This window comes from Molothrus ater, chromosome 7, assembly GCF_012460135.2.
Source record: "Molothrus ater isolate BHLD 08-10-18 breed brown headed cowbird chromosome 7, BPBGC_Mater_1.1, whole genome shotgun sequence".
Classification (NCBI taxonomy): Eukaryota; Metazoa; Chordata; class Aves; order Passeriformes; family Icteridae; genus Molothrus; species Molothrus ater.
In genome coordinates, this window is record NC_050484.2 from 36,866,633 (window position 1) to 36,884,396 (window position 17,764).

The window sequence follows — 17,764 nt, forward strand, 5'->3', positions numbered from 1 at the left end:
TAGCTCCAAGGCAAACCATCTGTGTTCAAAAGAACTTAATTATTTTTTCTTCTGATCATCTTGATATGGCTTTTCATTTTGTATGAACCTTTTTGAAGTTGCAGCAGGGCTTTTAGTTACAGTGACAGCAATTTGAGACTTGTAATGGTGCTAGGATATTTCCTGAAGAGGATACAGAGAGCCAAGGAGATAAAGGGATGGTGCAGTGCTCTGAAAAACAATCCCAGTTACCCTGGGCCAGTGCAAGGAGAGCTGAGTATGAGAATGGGAGACAAGGAAGTGTCTGCAAGAGGAAAAATGGGATCTGCAAAGATGGGCTAGGGTCAAGGAGGAGTAAGGCAGGAGAATAGGGGAGCTGGGAAAGTCCTGTGCAGTCAAAGTGGGTGCAAAGAAAAAGGAGACAGACAGAGATCTGTATGAGAGGGAAAAGAAAGCACTGAAACTGCAGAAATAAGGGGAAGAACTGCGAGACATTTGTGGAGGAAGTGGATTAAAAACCACCAAGGACAGCCCTCAGCTGCAGTTTCCAGTCTTAAGAAATACCCTTCACTCTCTTTGTGCTTTTTAACATCTCTCACTCCCTCTATAAATCACCATCACCTTCACCTTTCACTCTCCCTGCAGCATGGCAGGGCACCAGCAGCCAGAAATGTTTGGGGAAAGGCAAAGCAGGCCAGGATGTGACAAACCCCAACCACCTCCAGAAAGCCAATTTGAAATGTGGGCTTGGAGCAGCATGGCCACATCATTTAACAGGAATTATTTCTGACTCAGGAACACTCCTCAGTGGCACAGGCTGCACGTGGGAAAGGGCCAATCTGTCCCAGCACAAACAGACCTTGAGCTGCCTGTGCCACCCAGCAGCTTCTGAGCCTGTGGACAGATTGGTGTCCTCTATCAAACTGCAGCTGGGGAACTGAGATATGAAACTCATTTGAGCTCCATGTAAACCAGGAGCAAGGTTAATGCCAGGCAAACACAAATCAATGCTGCTGTGGAAAGCAAAGGTGCGGGACAGCAGGGAGGTGTTTGTGCTGGGTTTGTGCTGGTCCTGCCTTCCTCCTTCATGCCATCCCACAAACAGCACCAAACTGATCTCAGCGCTGGGGACACAAGTCAGGGCAGGCAGAGGTGCTTTGCCACTCACAGAATGATCTGTCTGCTGTTCAAATCTGTGGCGTGGATCAGTTTTGCAACAGTGTCCCGTGGCCAGCACTCACTCCAATCATATTTTATGGGGCTGGCAGAGAGCCAAGGCTGTGACACCAAGGGTGGCTGGGAGTGCAGTGGTAACAGCGGGTGATGTGATCCAAACCCCCCAAACAAAACCTCCTTCATCCAGCAGAGCCCTTCCCAAACTGCAGGCACCCTCTGGCACCTGGAAAGCTCCGAGTGAAAGCACCCAGGGCCACGGAGCACACCTGGAAATGCCCCAAGTGTCCCCACAGGTGCTACTTACAATTGGTACAGAATGGTCGTTTTCCCTGCATTGTCCAGGCCCACAATGATCACCTTGTGCTCTGCAATGAAAACAGCACTGGTAAGTCACAGCTGCTGGGGCTGGATCAAAGTGAGTGCCACGTTTGCCTCTGGTTTCCTGAGCCAGCAGAGCCCAGCTCCAGGTGCCGTGGCCAGGTGCGTTTGTGGGCCAGCCCAGGAAGTTTCTGCGGGCAGGGAAGGGACTGGCACCTTCTCCCCCTCCACAGAACCATTCCTGAGAGATCTCAGAAGGATGTTTTCCATCTCTGACTGCCAGGGTCACGCTGGGACCCTCTCCCAAGCTCCTGCAGGCTTTTGCAGCCTGTATCACACTGCATCCCCCCAGCCACAACAGCTCTCAACTCCACTTTCCACTTTGCAGCTCTCAACTCCACTTTCTCTTCACCCAGGCAATCTCTTGATGTCTGCAAAGAGCAGGAAAAACCCAGCCGGGCTGGTGTCATTCCTGTGCCCCCCTTTCCTCCTGGGCAACAGATGTGCCCTCCAAATTGCACTGGACACATTCACCCAGTCTGGCCTTGGACAAGTCACCAGGTGCTCCACAACCCACCTGTGACATTTTGGAGCTCAATGCCCTGATCAATTCTTGCCTCCCTTCAGCAGCTCCTCTCCTGTGCATCACAGAAGTGGCTGGGAACTCTACAACTGGTGGTGTCAAGCACATCCAAACTGATGATTTCCAGTTTGGGAGAGAACAGCCAGCTCTCAGCTCTGTTACACAACTTTCACTTGCACAACCAAGCAGGACCAGTCAAGTAAAAGCTTGGTGAGAAGGGGGTTTCTCCCCTCCTTCCCCGTGTTCCTCAAGGGCAACAAAAAGCATTAAAAACAGACCCAAGGCTCAGACACTGAGATCAATCCCTGCCAGCAAACTGATTTATCCCACAGGAGAGGAGGGGAGAGAGGTCAGGTAAGTGGGGCTTTCTGGGGTTTGATTTTACCAATATTGTGTGGTTTTGCAGAGTTGTCTTTCATGCCCTCCAATACAAATTCCAGCTTTAGTAACTTTGCACAACTGCACAATATTGTAAAAGTGTCTGCTTACCTGACCCCACATAACTAGGAACTTTTGTTTCAGGTGGGATGCTGCCAGCATAGTGGATGTTAGGAAATCAGTTGGAACAGAAGGTCTGAGGTGGGGCTGGACGCTACAAGACAAAAATATTTTGCTGTATTTGCACTACACGTTAACGGGGACATAACTGGGACATTCAACCAGCAGGTGTGAGAGTATGAGCTTCACTCTAAATCAAATTCCAAGGACTTCAGAAACATGGAAAGAGCATCGGGAGGTGTTTTGTAGTTAAAGTTACAACTCTCATGAACACCTTGCTGTAAGGAGACAGGTGTTAAAAACCCCAGAAGCCCGGAATGGTTTGGGTCGGAAGAAAAATCAAGGATTATCCAGTGCAACCCCCCTGCCATGGGCACGGACACCTTCCACCGTCCCAGGCTGCTCCAAGCCCTGTCCAACCTGGCCTGGGACACTTCCAGGCATCCAGGGGCAGCCACAACTGAAGCTATAAATAACATTTACTTCGTGAACGAGCCACTTATCGAGCATTGCCACTTAAACCCACACTATGCCGACAGCAGGACGAACCCACCCGCCACGCCGCGCCACGGCCGGGCTCCTCTTAGGAGCACACGTTAATAATTTAACAGGCGGCTGTCAGGAAATGAGCACTCCAGTAACTGAAAGAAGGTGGAAAAAAAAAAAAGGTTAAAGCCCCCGACTTCCAGGAGCCCGTGCGGCCGCCCCGGAGCGGCTGTGGGTCCCTCCCGGATCCCCCCGGGCCTCACCCTGGTGGTTGAAGAGCCTCCATATCCTGGTGAAGAGGATCCCCATCCTCGGCCGGGCGCTCCGGGCCTCGCCGGCCGCGGCTCTGCGGGGCCGCGGGCGCTCAGGGCCCGGCGCAGCGCCCCGAGTGCCGGCTGGGGCCGCGCCGGGGCCGCTGCCGCTCGGACATCGCCGCGGGGTCGGGACGGGGCTCGGGACGGGGCTGGGGAGCGGCAGCGGCGGCAGAGGCGGCACCGGGAGCGGAGCAGCGCCCGCGGCCGCCTCACGGACGGGCCGGGCCGGGCCGGGCCGGGCGCGCTGCGCTGACGCGCGGGGGCGGCACCGTGGCCGCCATTACACGGCACCGCCTCAGCGCGCCCGGCTGAGCGGGGCGACCGCGCCGGGCTCCGTCAGACCCGCTGCCCTCAGTGCCAGAGCGCCGGGCTCCGCACACCCACTGCCCTCGGAGCCTCTGCGGGCGACAGCGCCGGGCTCCCGCACACCCGCTGCCCTCAGTGCCAGAGCGCCGGGCTCCGCACACCCACTGCCCGCGGGGCCGAGAGCGCCGGGCTCCGCACACCCACTGCCCTCGGAGCCTCTGCGGGCGACAGCGCCGGGCTCCCGCACACCCACTGCCCGCGGGGCCGACAGCGCCGGGCTCCGCACACCCACTGCCCGCGGAGGCTCTGCGGGGCGACAGCGCCGGGCTACCGTACACCCAGTGCCCGCGGTGCCAGAGGCCGGGCTCCGCACACCCACTGCCCGCGGAGCCTCTGCGGGGCGACAGCGCCGGGCTACCGTACACCCAGTGTCCGCGGTGCCAGAGGCCGGGCTCCCGCACACCCAGTGTCCGCGGTGCCAGAGGCCGGGCTCCCGCACACCCAGTGCCCGCCGTGCCTCTGCGGGGCCCGCAGCCTATCCCGGCCCTGCCCTGCCCTGCCCTGTCACGGGCACGTCCCGCTTCACAGCTGATCCCGGCAACCGGGCCAGGGCCTCGCCGCTCTCACTGCCAGGGATTTCTCTCCGGTACCGCATCGAAATCACCCCCTCCCTTCAGGTTTAAGCCGTTCCTCCCTCCGTGTGCTGTTCCTCCCTGCCTTGTCCCCAGTCCCTCCTCTGGAGCCCCTTCAGGCCCTGCAAGGGGCTCTGAGCTCTGCCTGGAGCCTTCCCTTCTCCAGGGGAACATTCCCAGCTCTCCCAGCCTGGCTGCAGTTTATGGAGAAACCACGTTCACTTTGCCCTACTAAAACTTTGGTGTTCTGAGGAAAACTTGGGAATAACGCGGGTGAAGTTTCTCCCCAGGAGCTGCGGGTGAGTTTGCATGAGGGCACTTTTGGCACTGGAATGGACTCTAAGATCTGCCAAGAGCCTTCTCTTTCCTGAGATAAATTTCTCTCTGTCCAAACCCTCCACTGAGTTTAAATCCTCGTGGATTTGGAAATCTCAGACAATATTAGGTTGTGGCACAGCTGTTTTGCTGCCTGAGACAAGACATGGGGTATTTGTGCTCTCACTTGTCCTGGCCCTGACTGTAATAATTTGTGATGTGGGTACTGAATAGAGTAAGTTTTACATCTCTTGTGTCTCAGTATTCATTGAAACTAATAATAGAATAAAATCTTTTAAAACCTCTCAGTTACTCCATCTCTGTAAAAACTAAGAAGACCAACACCTGACACCTAACTCCTTCCCCTGCCATGTCAGGGACACCTTTAACTGTGCCAGGCTGCTCCAAGCCCCAGTGTCCAGCCTGGCATGGGACATGAAATCTCCTTCCTTATTCCAGAGGTTTTTCATCTTTCCTCCGAGCAGTTTTTATTCCCAAGCAACTTCTTGCGTTTAATTTTCCCTGCTGGTCCGGAACCAAAGCAGCAAGGCCAGAGTGATCTCCAGTCCTCTGTGTCCAGAGACTTCGGTGTTTCCTGTGGCTCTGGAGGGGAATTCATGGCCCTGAAGAGTTTAAGAAGAGAAATATCCTGGTAGCCCACTGTGCCAGTCCATCCCGGTGCCATCTACACCGCTCTGGGTCCTGGCAGCGCGGGTGAGCTCCTCCGCTGTAAAACATTCCGCAAGTTCAGCATCCAGCCTGCAATGGCGTTAATTATTCATTAGCTGGCAATTATCCCCTTTCTGCAGGTCCTCAGCTTGGAATTTCAGAAGCACTCGGGCGTTCTTCTCTGTTCTCAGCTCTCCGGGGCTCGGGACAGGGTTCGGTGGCTGCACAGCTGTGGCAGGGCTACCAAAGTTCAATTAAACCGTTTATTCTGATTATTTAAATAAAAAGCTCAGAGGATTCCCCCCCCGTGTCACTTGTTTGGGTTTTTTCCTAGAGCAGCCTGGCTGAACCTGGATCGTACTGCTGGTTTTTATGGGCTGAGCTGGGCTTCCCAGTGCTGCTGGAAGCTTTCTAGGAAAGCATTCCAGTGGGCAGGGCTGGTACAGCCTCGCAATTCCCTCCTGGAAATCTGGGAGGGATTTTCTCGGGTCGTGTACTGCAATTCCCCCCTGGAAATCTGGGAGGGATTGTTCGGGTCGTGTACATTTTGTTCCAGCTGTAGCACAGACAGGGTCAGGGAGTCTGTGCTGGGGAAGTGCTTGGAATGCCGACAGAAGGATTTCACCATGGAAATGCTTCTGTGCAGGAAAAAACCCAGAGAGAATATGGGATGGCTGGGGTTGGAAAAGGCCTCCAAGATATCTGAGTCCAACCATTCCCAGCACTGCCCCGTGTCCCCAAGTGCCACATCCACTTTGAAATCCCTGCAGGGATGGGGACTCCACCTGAGCACTTTTTCCTGATGGAATTTTCCCGAAAATCCACCCTGAGCTGTTCTGGGGCTCCAGCCCCTTCCCCAGGACACAGACAGCTTAAACAGCTTAAGAAATTTTAACCCCAAGGATCATACGAAAACACAAAAAAGGCATTTTTTTGCTCAGTTATATTTATTTGAAAACCCTCGTGCTTTTCATCAACAGCTTAGATGAAAACTCATGCCTCAAGATCTGATTTTGAACACAGAGCCAAGAAAGTCTATTAAACAGAATTTTAAGAGCTGTAGATCTGCCTGAGGGTGCAGCTCACCTGGCCAACGTGCTCCTGTCCCTCCAAGGCAAGCTTTGGGTGCTCACAGCATCTCTGTGAGGTTGCTGGTTCCTGTTTCTCCTCTTTGGGAAGAGGAGGCTGGAATCTTCCAATGCTTCTTCCAAGATTCCAGTGGAATCTTCCAGAGGCAGCATCTTCCAATGCTTTCAGTTTTCCAAGACACCATAAATGGCTGGAGGTGGCACTCAGGTGGGAGGGATCAGTCCCAGTTGGACTTGATGGCCTTGGAGATCTTTTCCAACCTTCACCATTCTGTGATAAACTATTAATTATCTTATAATTATCCAATCCTTAATCCCCCCCATCATCCTGCCCCTTGTTTCCAAGGAGATCCCACCAAGGACCAGCTCCAAACCCCTGACCATTCCCAAGAATCCTTCAAAGGAGCAGTTGGCTGCCAGTACCTCGTTCCCTGCTGGATCAGCAGGAATTATCTGTATTTTTGTACTTCTGGGTCACAGCTATTTAAGCTCGTTACAAAAATAAACATCATTTATTTCGCAGAGCAGATGCATCTCCTTCTTCAGAACCTCATTAAATTTTCCTAAAAACGCAACACGTGAGGCTGCTGCCAAAATCTATTGGCAAACAGCAAAAATGCCACAGGACTCTGGGTTTCTCCTGAGCATCTTCCCACTCTTACTGCAGGACACAAAGACACTGGACAGACTTTTAAACGCTTGGTAGTTTTGTTCATTTATTGTAGAAAAGTTATTGTAATGCAGTTCATCTTTGTACATCTAAATTCCAGAAAACGAATCCATAGAAATGAGGATACTATGGGCATGCAGTCTGCATGATCCTGGTCACAAAAATAACACCACTTTTTTTTTTTTATTCTTTTTTTTTTTTTTCCCAATTTTTGTAGTTTTCTTTGAAAGCCACTAAAAGCAGAGGGAGAGCAGAGCATGCACCACTGTACACATTGCATAGTATATGGTACCCACATGCCTGGTCAGGTGCTACACACACGGGGTCTAGAGGGCAAAACAAAGGGAAAATCAGCAGAAAACACAAATTTGGGGTGGCTCTGTCCCAGTAAAGGCAGTAATGTCTTCACCAGTGTGGCTCTGAACTGGCTCCCAGCGAGGCAGCGCTGCCAGGCTCTCCCTGGGAACCAGTCTGGCTGAGAAACAGAGATTTTGCAGGATGTGAGCAGCCCAAGGTCTGGAGCGCGCGGTTGGAATGGCAGATCCCAGCGTCCTCCCCGCTCTGCTTGCACACAATCTGCATTTGCTGGCCTGACTCTCCCTGTCTGCCCCAGGAGGGAATCAGTCAGGTGTGTCCCAATCCCACACACTCCTCAACCTCACCTCCCTTCAGGTTGGCGGGGAATTCTTGGGAATTTGGGGTGCTGTGACTCTTCCCTCCCCCCTCCGAGCTCTGTATCCACACAAACATTTCCTGGGACCGTTTCATTCCCGACCTTGGGCTGCTGCTGGGTTCACCAGGCACATCCCAGATCTACACATTGGCCAAAATTAAAGTTATTCATGTGATTTCAGCTTCCAGGAGAAATCAGCAGAAATGAATGCAGTGGGCTTTGTGATTTGAAAAGGTTCTTTTTGTTGTCGTTAATGAATTCATATGGAAGGGATACAAGTTACTGAAAAATCAATCCCATGTGCAAAATGCCAAAATCAACTGCTGAAGTATCAGGCAGCGAGTAAACAGATCAAAAATGCAATAAATCCACTGATGCTGGATCAGAAATCTCCCCCTTGGTTCCAAAACCACGATGCCAGCTGCAGGAGTGGAATTATTGTAAATTTGTGCTATTACAAATGTGCTTCTTTTCCCTTGCTCTGTTGTCACACCGCTGGCAGAAGGAGAACTCTGAGCTCTGTGGGTTCCCTGCTGCAGAGCAGATCCACCACGGGCATGTCCCAGGTAATTACAGCTCGATTTTCAGGCAATATTGGTGAGGCAGGGGAGGATCAGGAGGTGCAGGCCTTGCTCTTGGACCAGACAGGACCTGGTGTCACTGCCAAGGGATTTGGGTTCCCATAAACCATCCTGGGACCAAGCCAAGGCTGCTCCTTCCAAAGGAGTGAAGGAGTGACACTCATTAACATCTGAAATGATTCCACCTCCTCCCCAAACTCTCTGGATGGATCTAATCACAATATTTCTCCTGACTTCTTGAGTGGATTCCACACACACTGAAAGGAATCTGAACTTTCACTCCTAAGTAGCATTTTCACCTCTTTCTCTGAGTTAATTCCTTACAGATATTTTACAACTTTATTAAAATTTCCCTTTTTTAAGGATACGCCTTTATTTTTCTATATAAAATAAACTGGGCTTAGTAACAACCTCACCAAGGTTATTCAAATGCCTCTTAAAATGACACCACACTCTCTTTTAGGATCATTTAAACTCCATTTCCCCAGAGTTAATCTTGGCTGTATTACAGGATCCTGCAGCCTTTGTAGGACTAATATTTGAAGGAATGAGAGGCAACTCCAACAAAATACATGGCAGCAGAATCCCATGGATCCAAACCTGGACTGGCACCAACAGGGGTAACAGAACCTGATGTTCAAATGCACATTTTTAGGAGCAAACCCAGGTTTGTATAAACGGCCTTTTATAAAATATGCATCTGATTTTGTCATGTGTAGTCTCCAATTATTTTGCCTTAAAAAAAAAAAAATCAGGAATGTGGGATTAAGGGCAAGTTTCAGAAGTACTGAACCTGTGAAATAAAACACAGCAGAGGACACATTTAATGGATTATTAAAGAAAAAAGGAGTGTCAGAACCCCTGACTTACCCAACTCAGTGTGCTGTGAACAACAGGAATAACAATATTGTTTTAGAATGGTGAAGTCAGTAAAGACAGGAGAGTCTGGAAGCTCCAGGGAATTCTCTGGTGTTGAGACCAAACTGAATTCAGAAGATTTGGCATCAAACTGAAGTTACAAATATCAGCAGCTGTGAGTTGCACATCCCATGGGAGAAGTGTTTGGCATCAGGAAAAGAATCTGTACATGTTAAATACAACTCCAGGGAGGAAGTATTTGAAGGTTAACAATTAGAATAATTGATTCCCAAACATAAGAATGTGCTGAATTTTCTCTTTAGAGATTGTTGTTATCACCTTGATTGGTTAAATCCTCGTCAATCCCAAAGTGTCTGAATGAGAAACTCGGATAACAACAAAAGATAAAAAACCTCCCTGTTTTATAAACATTTGTAAACCCTCTGTCCCTGCCAGAGCTCCCAACAGAGCTCTGGTCTTTAGTATTATTTTAACAACAAGAAATGACGTGAGGAATGGAGAATGAGGCTGGATGGCTTCAGTCAGGAACACATGAACTCCTCAACTTCAACTAAACCACAAGAGAGCTGCTGAGCAGTGCTGGAATCCCACCAGGAATTCCCAATCCTGATCCCCAGCACAGCCTTCACTCCTTACTGTGTCCTGAACAGAAATCCCCTCTTCAAACAAACACTGCCCATAGGATCTGCAATAAATGAAGAGTCTGCCAGCCTGGCTGCTGTATCTGTACTTCAGGAATATCTCTTTTCACAGAATTCAACACCCCAGCGAGGAGGGAGACCTGCAGGGCCCCTGGTCCTTTGATGTCAATGGAATGGGCTCTGGGAGAAACTCAGGACAGCCAGGAGTGAAGGCAGCTTAACCCAGGCAATGAAGGACCTCAGGCCCATCCCTGGCTTCCCTCTCAAGTTTGTTTTTGTCAAACCCAAGTTGTGGCACTTGAGATGTTCAGGTGATGGATTGGGCAGAGTGTGGTGGCTGGGGATCCTTCCCTGGCCTGGGGTGACATGGAAGACTGAAAACAAGGTTCCAAAAGGCTCTAGGAAATCTCTGACTGCAAATACACAAATATGCAAATCTCCTCAAGCAGTTAATGAGCTGATCCCTAATCTAGTGCAGAATAAAGAGAAGCAGCTGCTGCCCAGGGTTCTACAGCTGCCCTGCAATCAGGACTTCAATGCACAAACAAGGAAAGCTCAGAGAAGAAGGGGCCACCCAAGGCCTCCTTTCTCCCTTCTGTGTGCTGGACATGGAAAAAGGGCTGGAGAAGTTCCTGGAGGATGCTGCCCTGTGCTGCAGCACAGAATCCTGCAGGAGCTGCCAGAGCCAGGTCCTGCCACGTCCCCTCAGCCTCAGAGCTCCTTTGGCACCTGCAGCCAGAGGGAATGGGGCAGGATCCGGTCTGGCAGATCCATCCACAACTCTGGCAGTCCAGTGGATGCACAGATTTCCACATTTCCCTTGGCAACTGCTCCACTGGGATCACCCAGTGGTGCTGCAGCTGCCTGTTAGGCAGTGGGGTCATTAAAATATTTAATTAATCAGGTGTCTGCCACCTCTTAATGCTGCTGGGGATGGTTTAGGTTTGGGTGCCCCACAAAGGACATGGATTGCTTTTCCCAGCAGCTTCAAGAGGATCATCAGACTTCAGGATGCTGGAAACACCAGTGGTCTTTGCCAGCTGGTCCAGGACGTAGAAGAAACCAGAATATTCCAGAAATTCCTGTAGTGCTACATGCTTTCAAAGCCTGGGCTCAGCAGGCTTTGGGAGGAAAACAAGCAAATAAAAAAGTTCATGATCCTTATTTTGGGAAAAACACAGTTGTGATGTGAATCTGCATAAACAAATGCACGTTCAGCATCAGAACTGTGTCAATTCCAGGGAATGTGTGCGGTGGGAATTTCGGGAGGCTCTGCTGGAAGATGTCAGTGGTTGCACAAAATGGGCAATGGGGCTCAATTTTCAATCCCATGGGATCTAAGGCTTCACAGATGGTGTAAAACACAAGGTCCAACCACAGAAATTCATCTATTGGAAGGAACTCAAGACTCAGCAGGTGAAAGAAATGATTGGTAGGAAGTAAGGCAGCAATATCTCCAAGGATTTATCATAGCTCTTGGAATCCAAAGCTTGGAATCAGCTCCACGACTTCCCTGGGAGCAGATTTTAGTCTGATGTTCCCTTTTTATTGCAATCCTGACCGAGATGTTGTTTGAAAGGTTTGTCACTGATGGCTGGTGAAGCCCATTCCCTCCCCTTGGGTTTCATGGCTGGAATGGAGCTTCTGGAGGGTTCTTGTGCGCTGCTGGAATGGTCAGACATGGTCAGACATTCCCAGGTGGGCTTGGGAAGATGGAACTTGTGGGCAGCTACTGGGGGTACTGGGATGTAGGGACTTCACACACGGGGCCAGAAGAGGGGATTGTTTTCCATTTAAAAAGCAGGGTAACAATGGGAGAAAAATCTGATGTCTCTATACTCCTGTTCCATTTTGGGACTTCTAGCTGTATTCAGGTAAAAGAGTGGGAAAAAATAAAGACAATTCCCGACCCCCAAGCACACAAACGATGGAGTTTGTTCCTTTCCCTGTCCCTACTTCCCGTCTCCTGTCGCAGCTCCTCCCTGCTGGTCCCAACAAAACTGCCAGGACTGGCTGAACTCAAGCATCATTTGGCTGCAACATTCATGCCAGGTCTAAAAATAATTTGGAACTGGAAAGTGTTTTGTAACTGCTGCAATAATTTGGGATATTTGGCACTCTCGAGAGTTTACATTTGGTTTGTCTGAAAAAGCCATTCTGGAAAGAAATTGTTAGAATAAATCCCTTTACTCCAACCTGAAATGGAAATTGAGCTCCCAGCAAACAAATACTGGAGCTGACTTTCTGACTTGCAGTGGTTTGTAATTTTCAGATTTTTCTTCGTGTTTGTTTTTTTTCCCAACATGCTCACATCGACTTTCCAGTCAATTCACCCAAATTCCAACAGGAATTGGTTTATAAATTGGTTCCAACTGGAACTGGTCATTTGGAATTTCCAGCACAGGAAATTATTTTATAAGTGCCTCGATAAGTACCCAAAATTACAAACTGATGTGTCTAACACCTAAGGACGAGAAAAAAATATGGCTATAAATGCAAACGCTGTATTAAACCCAAAAATAATCCCAAAAACAACCTCTATGATCGGGCAGAAACGGAAGGGCCGGGCTGGGTTTTGCTGCCCCCTAATTAAACATCAATGACAGCAGGGTGCAACCGCGGTGTCGCGGTCACACCTGCCAAATGAACGCGATCGAATTGTTACTCCTAGCTACGTTATGGCGAGGTACCAGCGGGTGGATGCCGCTCCTCCCCAGTCCCAGCACTCAGAGCCGGTGCCGTGAGTCGTGGCTGTAGCCGCCGGGGGAGCCGCGGGCGCGGTGGGGTTTGTACGAGTCCTGGTAGGGGTCGGGGAACTCCTCTTCCACCAGGGGGTAATGCTCTCGGCTGTGCTGGGAACTGGAAGACAGGCGGTTCCTGCTCTTGCGAGCCCTCTCGTTGTTGTGGTAGTTCTCGTCGGAGCTCATGAGGCTGCGCCGCTCGAGGGGAGAGCTCTCGGCGGAGTGCGCGCCGTGCCGGCCGCGCTGGCTCTGCGGGGCCAGAGAAGCAGAGTTAGAGAGTGCCCGCAGGCCGGCCCTGCCCTGCCCGGCCCGGCCCTCAGCAGCTCCGGGCTCTCCCGTGCCAGCAGGGCCCGGCTGCTGCGGGGCCGGGAGCGGGCCGCCTCTGCTTCCTGGAGCTCCGAGCCCTGCTGAGTATTGCGCCGAGCATGAAAAGTGAGCTGATGTAGTCAGCATTTATCACTTTTCTCTGATCAGGAACAGAACATTCACGCTGCTACTCTGCTTAGGGAATGTCTAAGCGTCCATTTCTGTGGTTCTGGAAAACATCTGAAGATGTTTGACTGGGCTGTTTTTACAGGTGCAGCTCTGGGCCTCATTTAAAACCCTTCCTATGACCAAACCATTGATGGTTAGCCAAGGGGAGGCTAAATTAACTGGATAATAAATTCTTTCAACTGAAGCACAGTATTTAAATATGTGGACAGGAAATCCCTTCCTGAGATAACTTATTAATTAGAAGCCTTTGCTCTCCTCACATTCCCATAATGACAATGCCCATCATTTGTCACATGAACAAAATTAGTTCATGGTTTTTTGCCAGTTAATGGCACAGTGAAGAAATAGCCTAAAACAAGCACTTTGCTTTCACCACACATTAAACCTCTCAAGAGCATCAGCACCCATCTCTCAGGACAAACTCCGTGCTGAAGCTCCAGCCCCTGCTCCCTGGGATATAAAACCTTCCTCCTGCTGCTACAGCCTGGCCACTGCTTCCTGAATAACTCATGTGCAAGGCTGCTGTGGCTGGGGCAGGGATGGAGCAGGGCTGTGTGCTTACAGCTCAGGGCTGCTGCTGCTGCTGCCAGGGAGACTCTGCAACCTCAGCCCAGATACTGGGGAGAGCTCCTGCAGGGGATCCCCATTCAGAGCACCAGGTTTTACTGGGGATTGTGGCAAAGGGCTTCAGAGACTAAAGGCAGGCTGGAAGAGATGGGGGTGTCCACCTGGAGAAGGCTCAGAGCCCCTGGCAGGTCCTGAAGGGGCTCCAGGAGAGCTGGAGAGGGACTGGGGACAAGGGATGGAGGGACAGGAGCCAGGGAATGGCTGCCAGTGCCAGAGGGCAGGGATGGATGGGACATTGGGAATTGGGAATTCCTGGCTGGGAGGGTGGGCAGCCCTGGCACAGGTGCCCAGAGCAGCTGTGGCTGCCCCTGGATCCCTGAAGTGTCCAAGGCCAGGTTGGACACTGGGGTTTGGAGCAGCCTGGGACAGTGGGAGGTGGCCCTGTCCATGGATGGGCTTTAAGGTCCCGTCCAACCCAAACCATTCTGTGGTTCCTTGATTCCATGATGAATTATCCCTGTGTTTATCTGACACAAATGCAGTTTGGATGTATAATCCCCTCATCAATCATAGCTGTAACTCTTTGCTCACCCCTCTGCCTGAATCCCTGTGGGAATTCACCTCTGGGGCTGCAGGAGCCTTCCTGCTTCCCTGGCTGTGTGCTCATCCCAGGGCTGCTGCTGAGCTCCCCGGGTGGCAGCACGGGACACGCCTGGGCTGGGTACACCTGGCTCTCATAGCCCAGGTAACTTTTGGTCCTGCTGTGTGATTGGGATGACTGCCTGCAGGAATGGATCTGAAACCCCAATGCCCTGGAGCCTAAGGAACACATCTCCCCAAAACCTGAGCTACAGGATTTGAATCCAGGCACTGAAGTTAGGCTAGATGTGTTTAGAGCTAACCAGTCAGAGGGAAATGACTGGTGCCAAGGAGTTAGAGAATCCCAGGATGGTTTGGGTTGGAAGGGAAGTTGAGGATCACTTAATTCCTTCCCCTGCCACGGGCAGGGACATCTTCCACTATCCCAGGCTGCTCCAAGCCCCATCCAGCCTGGCCTGGGACACTTCCAGGGATCCAGGGGCAGCCGCAGCTTCTCAGAGCAATATTTTTCTAGGCAAAGATCATATTTACTCTTTCCCCTCAGCTCAGCACCGAGCTCTTCCTTTAAGGAAGGCAATTCCCTAGGATCAGGTGTGGCCAGCACTGCCACCTGTGCCCTCTGTGACTGCTCTGGATCTGTGCCACAGAATGTGGCCCTCATGACCTCTGTGAGTCAGGGGTTCAGGCAGAACTTTCAGTTCTCAGTGAGCCAAAGTCCAGGCCACGGCCAGGTGGAAATGGGAGGCTCCCAAAGTGGAGCTGGTGAAGCAGGGACAGCCTGTCCCAGCACACTTCTATCAGGCTCATTGCTATGTAGCCTTTGGGCTTTTGCTTTTCAGTCCCTGAGGTACCAAGGGCAGAAGGAATATAAAATCTTCCTGCACCACAAGAACCTTTGCTAGTTTAATTAGCCTGAGTGCCTTTTAATTACCACACACATCATCACAGTGAAAGCTGATGCAAATCCTTCACAGGTTTGAATGGGCATAAAACCTCCTGGTGGGCAGCAGAGATGGTGGAGGTCCTTACTGTGAGATACCCATGGAAAACAGGAGGGCCTGAACCCTGGTGGCACAGAAAACCTGCAGCTCTGGTTGGGCATGGATCACTCCGGGAGAAATTTACCCCTCTGCAGAGCACCAGCACCATTGATCCCACCGAAACCCTTTGGAATTCGGGTGAAGTGGGGATTAAGTGATGCATACCTTCAGCCAGCCCACTGCACAGGGGTGATTTTCATCTTCAGTGTGAGTTTTCCCTAAGTAAATGGAGCAACATTTCACAGTTATTGCTGGTGTCCATTGATCAGAGAGAAATAAATGCCTGAAAAAAATTCTGTGGATACACCCAGTTCTCAAAATGAAACTGAAGAGGTGAAAGTTCTGCAGATGGTATTTTATTGGCATGAAGAGATGGAAAACTGAAATTTTAAGGCAAGTGGAAAATGGAAACAACAGTTTACATGTGCATGTTATTATTAGTAACAGAACAGTGCTTGTGCATTCAGCCACTCAGGAGACAGTGACTTGCTGGTCCCAATAAAACCAAGCAGGGCTTTAGAAAGGTGAGTGCAGGAATTAAGCACCTTCAGGGAAGTGCAGCTCACTCACAGCAAAGCCAGCTGGATGTTAACTGAAAACACCAAACAACAGTCATTTCCTCCAAAGCTGTTACCTGCTTCCAGACACTCCACAAGCAGAGCAGACATTTGTTACATTTGTCAGGTGAATTATTCATTAAACGTCATTTGTTCAGTTCTATTTCTGACGTACATTAGCAAGTGACACTCCTGGAGTCCCCACACACACTGAAACTTGCAGGATTTAAAGCTCCCTGCAAATCCTGAGCCCCTCAAGCATCCCCAGAGTTATTAGCCCCAAACATTTCTGGTTTCAAACTTAATAAAGCACGTACTTCTCATTAAGGACTATTTACATGCCACGATTGAAGTGTCAAAGTTCAGCCGAGTCTGAGCTATCCCTGTGGAAAAAAAGGGTCACAATTTTTTTCAATGGGTAAAAAAAATAAAATAAAAAATAATGCCTTTTATTCACACTCAAAGAACAAGCTTTGCCACCCATAAGCCAACGTTTGGTGAAGTTATGAGGGTCGAATAAAAGGGATCATGACAGAGCTGCCTGCTGGCTAGGAAATGGTGTAGCTCCCACTAAAGGCAGAGCATTCATTCCCAGAGGAGCTGCCTCCTCCCTGGCTGCACCCCCAGTGGCCGGCAGAGCCCCCGGCAGCCCGGGCAGCCCCAGGTGCTGCTCCTCCTGCCCCGGGGCCCGTTCCTACCTGCAGGCCGGAGATGGCGGCGGGGTACGGGGACAGCGCGGCCGGGGCCAGGCTCCTGCCCAGCAGGGGCGTCATGGGCGCGGCGCTGGACGTGTGCGTGGCTCTCCAGTACGCCTCCAGGTACTCGGCCAGGTGCTCGCACGCGTCCTCCAGCTGGTTCTCGTCCAGGATCACGTCAAACATGTCCTGGGCACAGGGACACAGCACGGTCACGGCCGGGGACACGGGGGTGGCACACACTGGGGTGGCACACACACACTGGGGTGGCACACACTGGGGTGGCACACACTGGGGGGGCACACACACACTGGGGTGGCACACACACACACTGGGGATGGCACACACACACTGGGGTGGCACACACACACTGGGGTGGCACACACTGGGGTGGCACACACTGGGGTGGCACACACACACTGGGGTGGCACACACTGGGGGGGCACACACACACTGGGGTGGCACACACACACACTGGGGTGGCACACACACACTGGGGGGGCACACACACACTGGGGTGGCACACACACACTGGGGTGGCACACACACACTGGGGTGGCACACACTGGGGTGGCACACACACACACTGGGGTGGCACACACACACTGGGGTGGCACACACTGGGGTGGCACACACTGGGGTGGCACACACACACTGGGGTGGCACACACTGGGGGGGCACACACACACTGGGGTGGCACACACACACACTGGGGTGGCACACACACACTGGGGGGGCACACACACACTGGGGTGGCACACACACACTGGGGTGGCACACACACACACTGGGGTGGCACACACACACTGGGGTGGCACACACACACACTGGGGTGGCACACACACACTGGGGGGGCACACACACACTGGGGGGGCACACACACACTGGGGTGGCACACGCTGGGGTGGCACACACACACTGGGGTGGCACACACACACTGGGGTGGCACACACACGCTGGGGTGGCACACACACACTGGGGTGGCACACACACACTGGGGTGGCACACACTGGGGTGGCACACACTGGGGGGGCACACACACACTGGGGTGGCACACACTGGGGTGGCACACACACACTGGGTGGCACACACACACTGGGGTGGCACACACACACTGGGGTGGCACACACACACTGGGGTGGCACACACTGGGGTGGCACACACTGGGGGGGCACACACACACTGGGGTGGCACACACTGGGGTGGCACACACACACTGGGGTGGCACACACACACTGGGGTGGCACACACACACTGGGTG

At 51.8% G+C, this 17,764-nt stretch overlaps 2 protein-coding genes across 6 annotated transcripts in view; both read right to left on the reverse strand.

The window, feature by feature from the left end:
- ARL5A (ADP ribosylation factor like GTPase 5A) overlaps positions 1 to 3,580 on the reverse strand; it is a 10,960-nt gene extending 7,380 nt beyond the window's left edge. The window contains exons 1-2 of the mRNA XM_036386536.2: positions 3,304 to 3,580; positions 1,460 to 1,520 (exon numbers count right to left, since the gene is read on the reverse strand). Coding sequence (XP_036242429.1) covers positions 1,460 to 1,520; positions 3,304 to 3,349 — 107 coding nt within the window. The 5' untranslated portion in view covers positions 3,350 to 3,580. The remainder of the gene's footprint in view (positions 1 to 1,459; positions 1,521 to 3,303) is intronic.
- A 3,473-nt stretch (positions 3,581 to 7,053) lies between these two features.
- Positions 7,054 to 17,764, reverse strand: part of CACNB4 (calcium voltage-gated channel auxiliary subunit beta 4) — an 86,891-nt gene continuing 76,180 nt past the window's right edge. For 2 of the 5 annotated variants that reach the window (XM_036387254.2, XM_036387255.2), the window contains 2 exons: positions 16,507 to 16,692; positions 7,054 to 12,798 (listed from right to left, as the gene is read on the reverse strand). In XM_036387254.2, coding sequence (XP_036243147.1) covers positions 12,535 to 12,798; positions 16,507 to 16,692 — 450 coding nt within the window. In that variant the 3' untranslated portion in view covers positions 7,054 to 12,534. Of the gene's footprint in view, positions 12,799 to 15,416; positions 15,470 to 15,591; positions 16,192 to 16,506; positions 16,693 to 17,764 lie in introns of those variants that run through there. The other 3 variants (XM_036387256.2, XR_004980565.2, XM_036387257.2) reach the window with 3 other exon arrangements.